This window comes from Ruditapes philippinarum, unplaced genomic scaffold (genome assembly GCF_026571515.1).
Source record: "Ruditapes philippinarum isolate M1 unplaced genomic scaffold, ASM2657151v2 ctg2295_1_1_1_1, whole genome shotgun sequence".
In the NCBI taxonomy this organism is placed as follows: domain Eukaryota; kingdom Metazoa; phylum Mollusca; class Bivalvia; order Venerida; family Veneridae; genus Ruditapes; species Ruditapes philippinarum.
Window position 1 is genome coordinate 11,012 of NW_026853400.1, and position 13,316 is coordinate 24,327.

General features: G+C 30.9%; 1 protein-coding gene across 2 annotated transcripts; it reads left to right on the plus strand.

Moving 5' to 3' along the window:
- Positions 1–3,319: 3,319 nt before the first annotated feature.
- On the plus strand, positions 3,320–11,679 carry LOC132736771 (uncharacterized). 2 transcript variants are annotated; one of them, XM_060723991.1, is made up of 7 exons: positions 3,320–3,427; positions 5,375–5,533; positions 5,812–5,945; positions 7,291–7,376; positions 8,341–8,484; positions 9,785–9,907; positions 10,447–11,679. In XM_060723991.1, exons 2-7 carry the CDS (start codon positions 5,378–5,380, stop codon positions 10,458–10,460), a joined length of 657 nt encoding a protein of 218 aa, XP_060579974.1. In that variant the 5' UTR covers positions 3,320–3,427; positions 5,375–5,377; the 3' UTR covers positions 10,461–11,679. The 2 variants fall into 2 exon arrangements, with proteins under 2 accessions (XP_060579974.1, XP_060579975.1); XM_060723992.1 differs by lacking the exon at positions 3,320–3,427 and adding an exon at positions 4,406–4,665.
- Positions 11,680–13,316: the final 1,637 nt, after the last annotated feature.

Consider the following 13,316-nt stretch of genomic DNA (forward strand, 5'->3'; position numbering starts at 1 on the left):
ATATGTTCTTTGTAAGGGAATGGTGCTTGTGTGAGATACAACATCTTGTAACACACTAACCTACTAAACTCAATCGATACTGCACACAACTTTTATCATGGTACCATGTTGCATGAATGGTGTCAGAGAAATGTGTGATAGATATCAATGCTGAACAATGATCATTGTGTTTATACATTACCTGCAAAATATTGATCAAGATATTAACTGATTTAGAATTAGACTTTACTTGACAGACAGAAAAATACATAATTTATCATTTGCCAAAGCAAACGTGTTAACATATATTCAGTAAACAATGATTATAATATATAGATGTGATAAAGATTTTTTCTGATTAAAACACGTAATCAGGTCATATTTCATGTTCGTTTAATGTACATTTCTTGTATCACCTGGTATATGTCGACATAGGTACATAATAGATAAAAATGAGATTTTTCACGTAGTGTATGCATCACATCCCAATAAACGAGGGTCGTTTCAAAGACACGTGTATCTTACTAGTAGATAGATAGATAAACAGTACAGTTGTTTGTCATACATTTGTAAATCATACACACATTCCATAATTTTATCGTGTGATTTAACGAACAGTGAACGCACTTAACATTAGCAACCTATTGTTTGTGGATTTGTTTGTTTGTTTTTGGCTATACGTCACACCGACACAATATAGGTCATATTGTGACGTTCCAGCTTTACTTGTGGAGGAAGACCTCAGGTGCCCTTCCGTGCATTATTTCAGGTACGAACGGGCACCTGAGTAAGAACACCGACGTTCTGTTAGTTAGCTAGCTGGAGAGCTACCTCACCTATGTATAAAGCATTGTAAATAAAGTTGGAAAGGTTACTATTGTAGCTTGATTTTTACTCTTAAAGAGCACTGTAAACTTTAGAACATTTAATATTCTTAAAAATAGGCTTTAATATATTGTTTTTGAAACTGTTCGTACAACGGACATGATAAAACAAAATGGTATTCATCTTCAATATCTCTGTTTTGGCAAAAAAAAAACAATGCTCTTATTTTGTTCCACTTTGGTCCAGTTTCAACAGCCAGTTTATGTGAAGTTAACCCTATATTTTTTTTTGTAATGTGAAGGTAATCTTAATTTTGATGAATCTACGCTATGTTTTAAATTGCTTATACATATGTAATGATCCACATTCCTGCAATCGTTGGAACCAGTTTTGCTTCAAAGGAATCAAATAGCTAATCTTTAAAAGTAGATGAAATTTACCTAGATCAACACAAAATGGATTGTTCCAAACTTATAAAAAAACATAGCAGTCCAACAGACTTTAAACATGATATGTCCTTTTATTTTTGATAGCATCGCATTAAATTTTGTAAATAATCATATAATCTGTTTGATAATATATTTGTTGTCGATACAATGTTACACCATAATTAAATAATGCGTACAGATCTGCTAATGTAAAGCTGGTAGCGTTCTAATTTTATCATACACACCCACATTTGAACTACAAGATTTGACATTCAATAACTTTTGCAAACTTTAGATGAATCCGTTCAATTTCTTTTGACTTACTGAATCCCAAAATTTCACAGTCATGATTTGGAGGAGCTGAGACAAAAGCATCAAAAAGTTGGCATATAACACGAGGTTTAAGATTGAATCCATTTATATTATGCATCAACATATTAAGAGCCCAAAAGGCCTTTGCCAGCCAACGTTTCTTGGTTAAATATAAATGTAGGGGTATAGTTGAAAACAATCCAGAGGTAATTAAAATATCAGCTATTTCTAGTTTTATCATAAAATGATTATATGTTCAATGCTTGTTTTGCTTTATGGGACCTCTTTTCCTAAAAACAACTATTTTTTTATGTTTTGATGGTATTTACTTCTAGGCCCCTGGCCCCATATGTTATAGTATGTATAAAATAAATCTAGACTATTTTCAAGATCGCAAACGTTGTCACTTAAAATAACCATGTCGTCTGCATAAAGCATTAGAATGAAATATATATTATCTAAGGTTAAATCACTGTCATGCACGCTTTGTAAAAATAGCTCAAGATCATCAACAGATAATCAGAACAATAAAGGGCACATAACCCCTCCTTGTTTTAAACCTACAGCAAAGTCAAAATAGTTAGAATATGAGTTACAGCATTTGATACATAACAAACCTTAACTTGTGAATACATGTCTCTAAATATTCTAAATAGTTTTGTATCAATACCTAATTTATGCAATTGTAGCCATATACCGTTTTAATACACACCACCAAATGTTCTTTTAATATCCACCATACAACAATGCAAACGTATATTTAAATCTTATGTACAAGAGCATTTAATGCAAATGCTGCATCTTTAATAGTGCAATAGTTTTGTACTGTAGCTTTTCCTTTTTTGCAACATATTTTCATTTTGCGTCACATTTTTTATACTTTTCTTTGTATACATTTAAAAGCCGTGTGGAGCCCATTTAAAACTTAATCACTTTCACTTAACTGTTTGCCATTTTCTGATAATACTAGATGGAAAAAGCAATACAAATTTGATTTGAAGAAAGTTACGTATATGGCATAGTACATAACAAATCCCATACGTTATTTTGATTGTAGCCTTCTAAACAATAATTGTATATTTAAAAAAGAAATAATAAAAAAAATGTATCTTAAAAGACGACATTTACAGTTAGTCAATTGAAAAACAACGAACATATTTGACTGATCTGACAAACAGGCTCTTTAAACCATAAAAATAATATCATTTAATATACAAATTTCGTATACCAATAATTTGACGTATATACATGATTTATAATTATTACAACATAATGGCATACAAACTGTAGGTATAAAAATGGTGTAAAACAATAACAAAAAAACAACAATAAACAAATACATAACAAATACATTTCACAAAATTAATGTTGAATTTTACAGATTATGAGTTTACAATTTAAGTACATCAACGCAATCGAAATGACCCATTGCATATGGCATTCAGTTTAGTTTGTACATCTCCTTTTTTGGGCCAGTTATTTAGCGGTTGGAGGGCACCCTGTCATTACATGTACGTTATGTATTCAGCAATGGAACTGGACGTTTGATTTCACATTTCGTACATTACGTTACGTCAATATTGATTTCATGTAAAGTTCTATCCGTAACAACTTCAATTATTGATCGAAGCAGAATTGAAGCAACATACATTAATATCTTCAAAAATTACTTTAAAACAACCTTTTTCTTGTTAATTTTCAGATTATATGCTTTCATTAAAGTCGTGTATATTTAAAAATTAGTTTAACAGCTTTTTCACACTTTTTTTTCAATAAATCCGCCACCTTTTGACATAAATACATTTGATATAAATACAGATTTTCCTCGTGTTTCCATACAGTTTTACATAGACAGGAATATATTGCTTTGCTAAAAGAGAATTGTAAGTGTTGTCTTTTCCTCTTTTTCATTCCTACTAGTTTTGTAGAGCAATGTCATCAAACTTGTTTAGATACTTATATTATTTTTAAATGATATTATAATATAGGATACAGAATAACTTTTTCGTTCAAAACAAGCGAGATGTTACACTGTTTTGTTTTTGTATTTGTTTTGGTTCTTTTGGTTAGGGTCAGTGTAATTTTTGATTATTTTTTTCTTCGTCAGTTAACATTAATTAAATATTGAATGATGAATCATAAAGAACACATTTGCCATAGAATTACAGGCTTTGAATGAAAATAGATAAATAAATAAATAGATAAAAGCTATACAATTGAAAATGAATAAAATGCTCGGCATTCAGCAAACCTAAATAACTTTAACATTTGTCGACGGGTTATGTGGCTAGTACATCGTTTAACTTTATAAAATTGTCTTGCGAAAAGGGAAATTCTAAATTAAAAGTGCATTTTAAACCATAGTACTAGAACTTTATTTTGTATGCATATGGTCACTTGCTTATACACAAATGTTATAATAAATTAATTTATTCAGCCTTGGAGTATAACTTATATGAATAGAACTGAATAAAAGTGCATTTTTTGTTTCAAGTAAAAGTTTTTATCAGATATATTTTGATATAAATAACATAGGTTTTTTGGTTCATTTTACGGAATATGTTTCTAGGTTTTGTGTTAGGAAAATGATCCAACTCTGTCTTTTCACATATAACTTCAAATATATTTTGTGCGATATAGGTCTAAGGCAGCATTATGTGTTATGTATTCGATTCGGGTTTATTTGTTGTCGTTGTCGTTCTTTTTTTTCTTTTCTTTTTTTTTGCTTCTTGCTTTCTTTTCTTTTTTTTAATCGTTCGGACCACGTACTAATTTGTTTTCTAAATAAGTAAAATTACCTTTACAATTTTATCGTAAAAGGTTAAAAAGTATGTTCAATAGATTATGTGATGATCACAATGAAACAGAGAGTGTTCATTAGACGTTATGGATTTCAATTAATGCGGATGCAGATTTTGTTCACAAAACTCTATGGTTAAGAATGTAGAAACAGATTGCCTGGATTAAAATATATGGTTTATTGTCTATTGTTTTAAACGGCTCTTTACTTTATCACAATTCCCTTAAAACTTGATCGATAGTATAACGCTGTATAACAATTGTTTCTGTACTTCAACATGTGTTCGTTAATTACTTCATCTTGATCGATTGATAACACAAGGTAAATAAAGGCTTCAAAATGAAGATTTGTGTATCTGCTTTTGGTATTGATGGTTTACAATTATCATGATATTAGTTTGTTGAAATCAAATAAGCAATTGCCGTACTCTTTATATATATATATACTGGATACCTAATCAGGGACCGTTTCTCTTACTAGTTGAATGGTCAGACGGGATAATACAAATGAAATTTAATCTCCTTTCGGTATTGAATGTTTAGAGAAAGTTTCATTGAGTTGACAAGAAATAAAGTGATGGGGAAATGACGGACGTACAAAGTCATGACAAAATCATATCCCGATTTCATAGTTTGGGATGACTATTTTACATATACATGTACACAGGGGTGTCCGTTGCCGTGTTGCTTAGGCCGCCGACTTCAAACCACTCGCCCCTAACTAATTCCGTCAGGAAGCTACCAAACCGGTTTAGGAACGTCGATTTGTCTATTCTGCTGCCCGACCATGATTGAATCAACGCACGGAAGGGCACCTTTAGCTAGATCTTCAGAAAAGCTGATTAGTCGCCTATGACCTTTATTGTGTTGGTGAAACGATCAAACCAAACAAAAAGAATTATTACAAGTATAAATTACAAAGTCCAAAGTAAATAAAACAGCAACAACATCGCTGAGATAGACAAAATTACCCCAAAATGCAAAATTTAGCTAAATTAAATGCTAATGAAAAGTTTCATCTTTATCTTCAGATAATGAACAAACTACTACGGATATGTGTTTTCCTTTTTACTTGCACTGTCAGCCTCTGTTCTCAAAATGCGCAAACTGATGAATGCAAACAACCTACTTATTGTAGCCGGTTTAAAACGAAAACAGACATGGTATCAAAAGCCGATTGGAGTTCAAAAGTATGTTTGATATTTAATTGTATGAAAATTAAGTAGTAGGATAAAAGGCAACTGACTTTTTAACTGTCATTCTTTAATTAATTGTATCGTTTTTACTTTTTTATTTATCTTTTATTTTTCCACCTAAAAAAGAGCCAAATTTATTCCTAATTTTATCTACTGTTCATTTTTGTTTACTTAAACAATCTTGTAAAGCTTTAAAAGTCTACATAAGTGCATTTTATAGGAAAATACTTTCTATAATTGCTGTTTCTGTTATCGTAATATTATTTTTCAAGATTTTAAAGCCTGACCATACCTGGTTTGTTATTTACGGTTATGAGCTAAACTCTCCACATAGTTATGGTAAATGTCAGCATAGATGGTATTCACCAGAAAATAACGACAAATTTCAAAGGAAAACAAATTGTTTGTAAGTAAAATTTTTAATAAATGTGAGACAAATATGAACATGCTGAGCATACGATTTTTCTATCTTTTTCAATGTTTTTAATTAATTGTGGATAGACCTTGAACAGTTACATCTTTTTTTAATGTTGTTTAAACATCTAATACTGTTTGCTTTTCATTTTAAGTAAGTAACATTTACAAATATGCAGCTTTTTGTATTCGTTTTTTCTCTATTTGGATGTGTCACATTGACGGTTCCATGATTACCAAATCTGCTTATTCAAACAGGTCATCACTATCATGTTTAAAGATCATGTAACACATTTTTTCATAGTTTTATTTCATAAATATGATGCTCAAATTAAGATTTGTCAATATTGTAAGTTCCAATAAGCATTATTTATAAAGATATTACCGAATTTAACATTTCATGTAAATAAAGGGAGGTAATTAGAAATTTATTTTCTATATATTCTAAGTCAAATTTTCCAATAAGAAATGAGTGCATATACTTTATTGATTAAATATAATGTGCACAAATATTTGCAGTACACATTTTACATATTCTTTAATGTTTGAAAATTGTTTTATTTTCATAATTATATACATATATAATTTTTGCAAGTGTGGTATACACACAGTAACAATATCAATCACAAAACATACAGGATCTTTAAATAAAATGTTGCATTCTACTTAATATGACGGTGAGGGGATGGGATGTGGACGTTGCTTGCACATTCAAGTACCGACTATGAACAGGTTTAATAACTTCAATCAAATTTACTGCATTTGGACGTTCTTTAAGGATTCCGTTTTCATCTTCTTTTCTTCTTGTATATTCTCAACATTGGATATAGTGTATCTCATTTTCAGACTATCAAAAAGAACCTTATGATAATTATATTCTATTAGTTAATTGTTTTTGCTGTTACTAGAAGAACTAAGAACCTTCTATAATGTGTCTAACTACAACTGGACAAGTATTGATAGACTTGTGAAGTAGAACCTGTGAATGCATTCAGAAATTAAAGTGCTATTTGTGTGTTTTTACGGGGGTTAGTAAAATCCTTGTAATCATACAATACATATATAACAAATATAATTGGTTAAGATAGGACAGTAAACTTATTATAATATTATTTATTTACGGTTGTGCTCGTTTCGTCCAGGGCAAAGCTATACATTGCGCAAGTCCGTGTTTTCATTTCAAAATTTCTAAGTTATTTGCACTTTCACCGTTACTGGATATACGTTGTGAAATATGAATAAAATTGCATAAAGGTACAAATTATTAATAGTTAGAATATGAATGTATATGCATCAGTCCAATGTTTATTGTGCAAGTATTAATTCATGTGCTGCAGCAATATCAATACAAACCAATGCCAAAGATTTGACGCCGAAATGAGAATAACTGAAGATAATTGTGGCCGGGCAACTGAACAAGGACGTAAGTATATATTTACTTATATATCAAAATATTTTGTTTGAACCGATATATATTGGATAGTAACAAAAAGGGTAACCATATCAGATTGTGTATGATTTTTTTTCTAGCAACATAGAAAAAGGGATAAATAAAGAAATTAAACACATATATTATTAGGTATTATGAATGAATGAATGAATTAATTAATTCAATTTCAATTTTTGCTTTCGTACAATAATGCAATGTGTACGGATTTACTTGGAATAATAAAAGACTCACATTTGTGGGACACGTGGACTAATTTGAAAGCCATGGATTTAAAAAATGTTTACCCTTTTGTGACGATTACCTTCTGTTCTCCTCAGTGAATTATGTAGACTTGAATCATAGTTTTGTGACCTTTCTGTTTAAAAATATGTCAGAGTTAAATCGTATACATATACATGCACAGTGCGTTAACTAGAGTGCAGGTATTAGTTATCCGCACTCCAGTGCTTGTCCTTTGATTGGCTCATTTTATGCTTGGCTTTACTTATTGTGACAAAAGGGAAAGGAAAAGCGACAGAAATATCATACTATTCAAATGCTCGTTCATTGGTTACTTTTTCCCGGGGTTTCATATTGTTACAACAGGGAACGTGTTTTTATGTTTGACTATGATACAAAAGAGAAATAACATCAAAACACTCGGTAATCTAATTAATACTCGGGGTTACGCCCAACAGCCCCCCCCCCCCCCCCCCCTCATACAAATCAGATAGCTCTTTCTATTACTTATAAAATTGAATAATTTCGCCCACTACCTACAATTGTTTTGTGATTTCGTATTGCAACTCTTTGGAAATAAGCAATATTCTACTATTTCATAAATTGTTAATTTAAATCCATATTTTTACTTATTGAAAAAGAAAAAGAACAAAAAAAAGAACATAATGAAAATGTGTTCATATTTGACAAAATTATATGACATTTTTATTTCATGCAGTAAAGAATTCCAAAACTGAACTGAAGTTCTATAGCCAGGATCTCGGAACATATTTCTGGTTCTTTGGTTGCTATGTATTCGATGAGGATAATAATTGTACTTTGGGTTATTTGGACCTGAACGTTAGCGAGAAGCGATTTTCAGGTGTGTATAGTTGATTTGTTTACCATTTAAATAAACCTTCAAACAATAGCACGGACACATTCGGTCTGCTTTGCAATTTTTCTTAAATCACATTCGTTTCAGTGAAGAAAACGCTCATTGGATCTGTTAAGCTAGGGCATGCATAAATTTTCCAATTTTAACAAATGATTATATAAGGTTGCCAATATTTTCGAGTACAATACTGAAAAAATTATATTGAACGAGTATGTAACTTTAAAACCTTTATTGGATAATGCACAAGGCTATTCTTTTATACGTTATCGATATTGTTTGCAACGTTTCTTTGCTTTTTTATCACACACAACCTTAGTCTTACATTTTGACAGACCTGTAATGATTCGAGTTATCAATCGATGGATATTTGTTGTGTTCAGATTTTAAAGAGAAGCTATAGGAGTATAATACGGAATTTAAATATATTCCTGTACTTGAAAACTCAAAACGAAAGTAAATTGATAAGATCGTATCCAATATCCTTTTAATTGGTCCTAATTGTTCACTGGTTTTCATTTAATATATCAAAGAAAGTGTGAACACAGTTGATGGTGTTGATAAACTGCTGAGTACAATATTAATTGTTTAATAACGGAAACAAAGATGTCAAAGCTACATTAAACGAGACAATAGCCGATCTCAAATAGCTTGTGCAGCTGTGCACGAGACAGAAGAATCAATATTGCATTTAACAATGTATATTGCCCTCTTTTTTCCACACATTACGTCCATGATATTAAGACACTTTGCTGCTGCGAGTACAATTTGGATTTGATGGTATAAACATGAAACGAGGTCAGCCGGTGTGTAATAATGAATTGAAATAGATTTTGGGCTGGGCAAATGAACACGATGCACAATTGTTAAGATTGGATCCTATTATGATGGCGTTTATATACTTTTTACATGCAGTGTTGCAGTTTTGAAAGCATTCGTTGCAAAATGGACACTACGTATATACGCTCGTACACTCATACTTGTATATTTAAACTATTTTGATTTGAAAGACATTGCGATGGCACATAGGAACTTTTAAGATATTGAGTAAAGTTAATTATAGCCACATGTTGATAAAAGATTTTATTCATTTTGGAAAATACTGTTTGAAATAATTGTTCCTTATCATTCACTCAATAATGATAAATATTAAATTTAATTGATTATTACAAATATATAAAGCAGGTGAAGTAAGCAAAAAGAAACAGATGTGTAAGTCTAAAATTCAAATAAAAAGTTAAACAGAAACTTGTGTTATTCTTTTTTTTTCCTGTAAATATCATTTCAGGAGCTGATAATTCTGTAATTGAACTTAATGGATTGCCTTGGGAACTAATATCAGCAGATCTGTTAATCAACTTCAACCTCACTTTCGCAGATCCAAGGGTGAAGTTCAAATGGTTAGGCACTGGTAAGTTGTTTAAACGTCTGGATGTTGCCAAAAGCGCCTTTGTAACATACATGTGTTTGTGACCCCATAACAACAATAATCCATGGACGTCAAGTCAAGCTTAGATTATTTTTAAAAAGTATGTTCAGCTGTGCGACTGTGACAATTAAGACATAGCATTCGCATAGTTTATGACTTAATCTAATGATAAAAATATCAACGAGTGTTAATATTATCATGCTCGCGAGATGCTCGCTTAATATAATTGTAATCGTTTCGTTCCATACAATTTATAGAAAACCTACCCTTTGCCACACTATCTTCATATACTAATTTATTCTTGTTCATATCCAACCATTTGGTGTTAGACCAACTTATGTCTCGAAATTACTCTCAGCATTCCTATTTTCTAGCTTTATTAAAACAGAGTTAGATAACATATAACTATGTTTGATTGATTGTTGAGTTTTCGGTGTCATACACATATCAACATATCAACAATGCCGAGTGAGGAAATGTTCTTGATTTTTTCTTAATTAAAACTTTTCTTTTCATTTCAGAATGTCAAGCGTAAAACAGTTCTTGCGACAAGTTGTATAAAGGATTATGTTAGAAAAGTGATCACAGTGATAGTTAACATTGAGTAGTTTGATTTATATTTAGACAATATTAAAGAAATCATACGAATTTATATGTGTCTGCATATTTTTATATCCGTAGAACGCCTTAAATTTGCGTTGTCAACAATGACATGCAAGCACCTAGTTCGAAATTGAAAATAAATTTTATGATCTGCTTTTTTTCCCGAAAATACGAGAAGTTATGTATTTGCAGATACAATTGCCGCATCGGATGAAACGCCCTTATCACGCCTTGTTTCTTAGACTAGCGCCCAATTCCACATATTTGCGGGTCGTTTAGTCCCCAAGCTATTGCACTGGATTTTTGGCAACTTATTTTGAACAAACACACTAGACATCGCAAAATTAAGCGGACGTATTGACAGTCACGTTTCTTGGGCTATTTTCCCCTGTCTTAATATGTCGTCATATGAATACTCACTTGCTAACTTAATACGAAATCGGATAAAGAAATATGAGGTCATGATGGGCTACTGAATATGTAAAATACGTAGAATTATCTACAAGCAGACGCAGTCAAAATCGCCAAACCTGCAAAACGGCTAAAAAGCATCTGCCATACATGCATCTAGTGGTCTCATTGACTAGCCATCCCCCGTGCTTTATGGATTATTATAACAAGACCCGCAATTGTCCCAATTTAACATAGAAGAACCGAAAGTGTGTGTTATTATGCAATAAAATTACTGTTGACGTTCTATATTTAGACATGTGACGCAATCATTATATACATTGGACGTATCCACTAAAAATGCGACGCGCTCAAATGAGTACGTAAACAAACCAGGCTCAATTTAGCTTAATATCTACTGTATGGCAGCATTTTTTGTTAATGTCGAGAAAGAATCGAAATAGTATTTCCAAATCGGTGATTTTTTCGTTTGATAAAATCACTGTTTGTTTAAAGTCACAGTGGGTTTCAGTCATGAATTACGATAATCAAGTTCCTGTAGCGCAAATCGCATGCACATATGCCGCTTTCACACTATCAAAACTAACATATCATTCTTGCACGAAACCGGAACTTGTTTGCTCCTTCATATCAATTGCTTGCATTTATTGAGTATGTTTATTTCATTACTATATTGTATTAAAGTTAACTTACAGTAAGTTAAAATTAATTAAGATGACTTATAGCTATATATAGGTCCATAGAGTCGGGTGCAGATTTATTATCATTATTATTATTATTATTATCATTATTTATTTATTTATTTAATTATTTATTTATTTATATTAGTTATGTTAATTAGAATAATATTAATTAATTATTAGTAATAAATGTAAAACATATAATATTATGTTATTGTAACACATGTCAATACAAGCAAACAATTTTCTATCTTTAATTTTTCCAAAAGATTTATACATTCATTTTGTTACACCCTTTATTTTAAAGGTAGAACTACTATAAATCGCTAATCGACGAGGTGCTCCGAGTGTAATCTACCCTATTATACTCGGACCGTAACAAAATAAAATGGAATAAAATGCATAGATGTATCTGATTTTATACATTATAAATATCACAAAATCAATACCCTTTCATCGTTTAAGTAGTAGAAAAACTTTTAAGTTTAAAAAAGCACGGTCGATTGTCAAAAATTGAAATTCAAAGTCTTCGGGAAAAAATAAAGGTCAAGGTTCTTAATAATTATTCAACAAACATTGAAGACGTAATTCATAATTGTGCTGTATGATCATTTAAAATCATCAAAGGAAAGCAAGACAAACATACCAACTCGATCAAGGTCCCAGTTTTAACAGATCAAGATTTCCTTTATAACTGATATGTTTCATATAGACCATGCACATGTCGAGGTTATGAATAATAAGGGGACTTTCAAATACATAATGCAGAACAGATTTATACTTGCAATACCATTGTTCAATCTGAAAGAAATTTATCTCCTTTAAGACAGAGTTATCGTTATCAAAATAATAAGGTGTTGTTTGTCTTTAATATGACCTCGGAATTCAAAACGGTTATTCTTTACATGTCTCGTCGTCCATTGAACTATTAGGTCTATTAATACAAATCAAAACAATAGTTTTCCTACTGTTTCTGCATAAAGTGTGACACTTTTTTTATATAAACAAAAATCCGCGTTTAAATTTCTTCTTTCTTTCATAATATGAAAACATTCTCAGTTACAATTAAAGTACAAAATGTTCACAACATATTCCTAATAATTTATCACACATGTACGTATTGTTCATATTACTTCGTATATGTAGGTTATTGGTTGACTTAATTTGAACAGTTCTCTAAAAACTTCATCGGACGTTTTGTAAGAGGGGAGAATAGCTGCACAGTTGTGTTTCAGATGAATCAATGTCATCATAGTTGTTTTTGTTTTGTCCGAAGCATCGTATCATATTTGCAAACAAAAACACGACGCTGATAGTACCAAAGTATACCCCGTACACAGTAAACTGTAAGTAAAAATATATATCCTCTTTGATATTACGAAAAGCAATTGAATGATGATAACTTTAAACAAGAGGGTCACGAAGGCCCATATCTCACTCACTTGATTTTTAAGGCTCTTGATGACAAGGAACATTTAATATTGTTAACTATGAATGACAATCAGATTATATTGTCCTTATCTTAAACTGGTATCATAATGTTCATATTTGCATCTGATAAAGTGCAAATTTTATGTTAACAAGGGTTTTAGATATCAAAGTAAACTTCGCTGACAAGATTACTGCTTTTTGGGCACAAAGTGAGCGCTATATATTGAAACGTTTGTAATGTTAAACAAGAAAGCGCTAAGTAACAT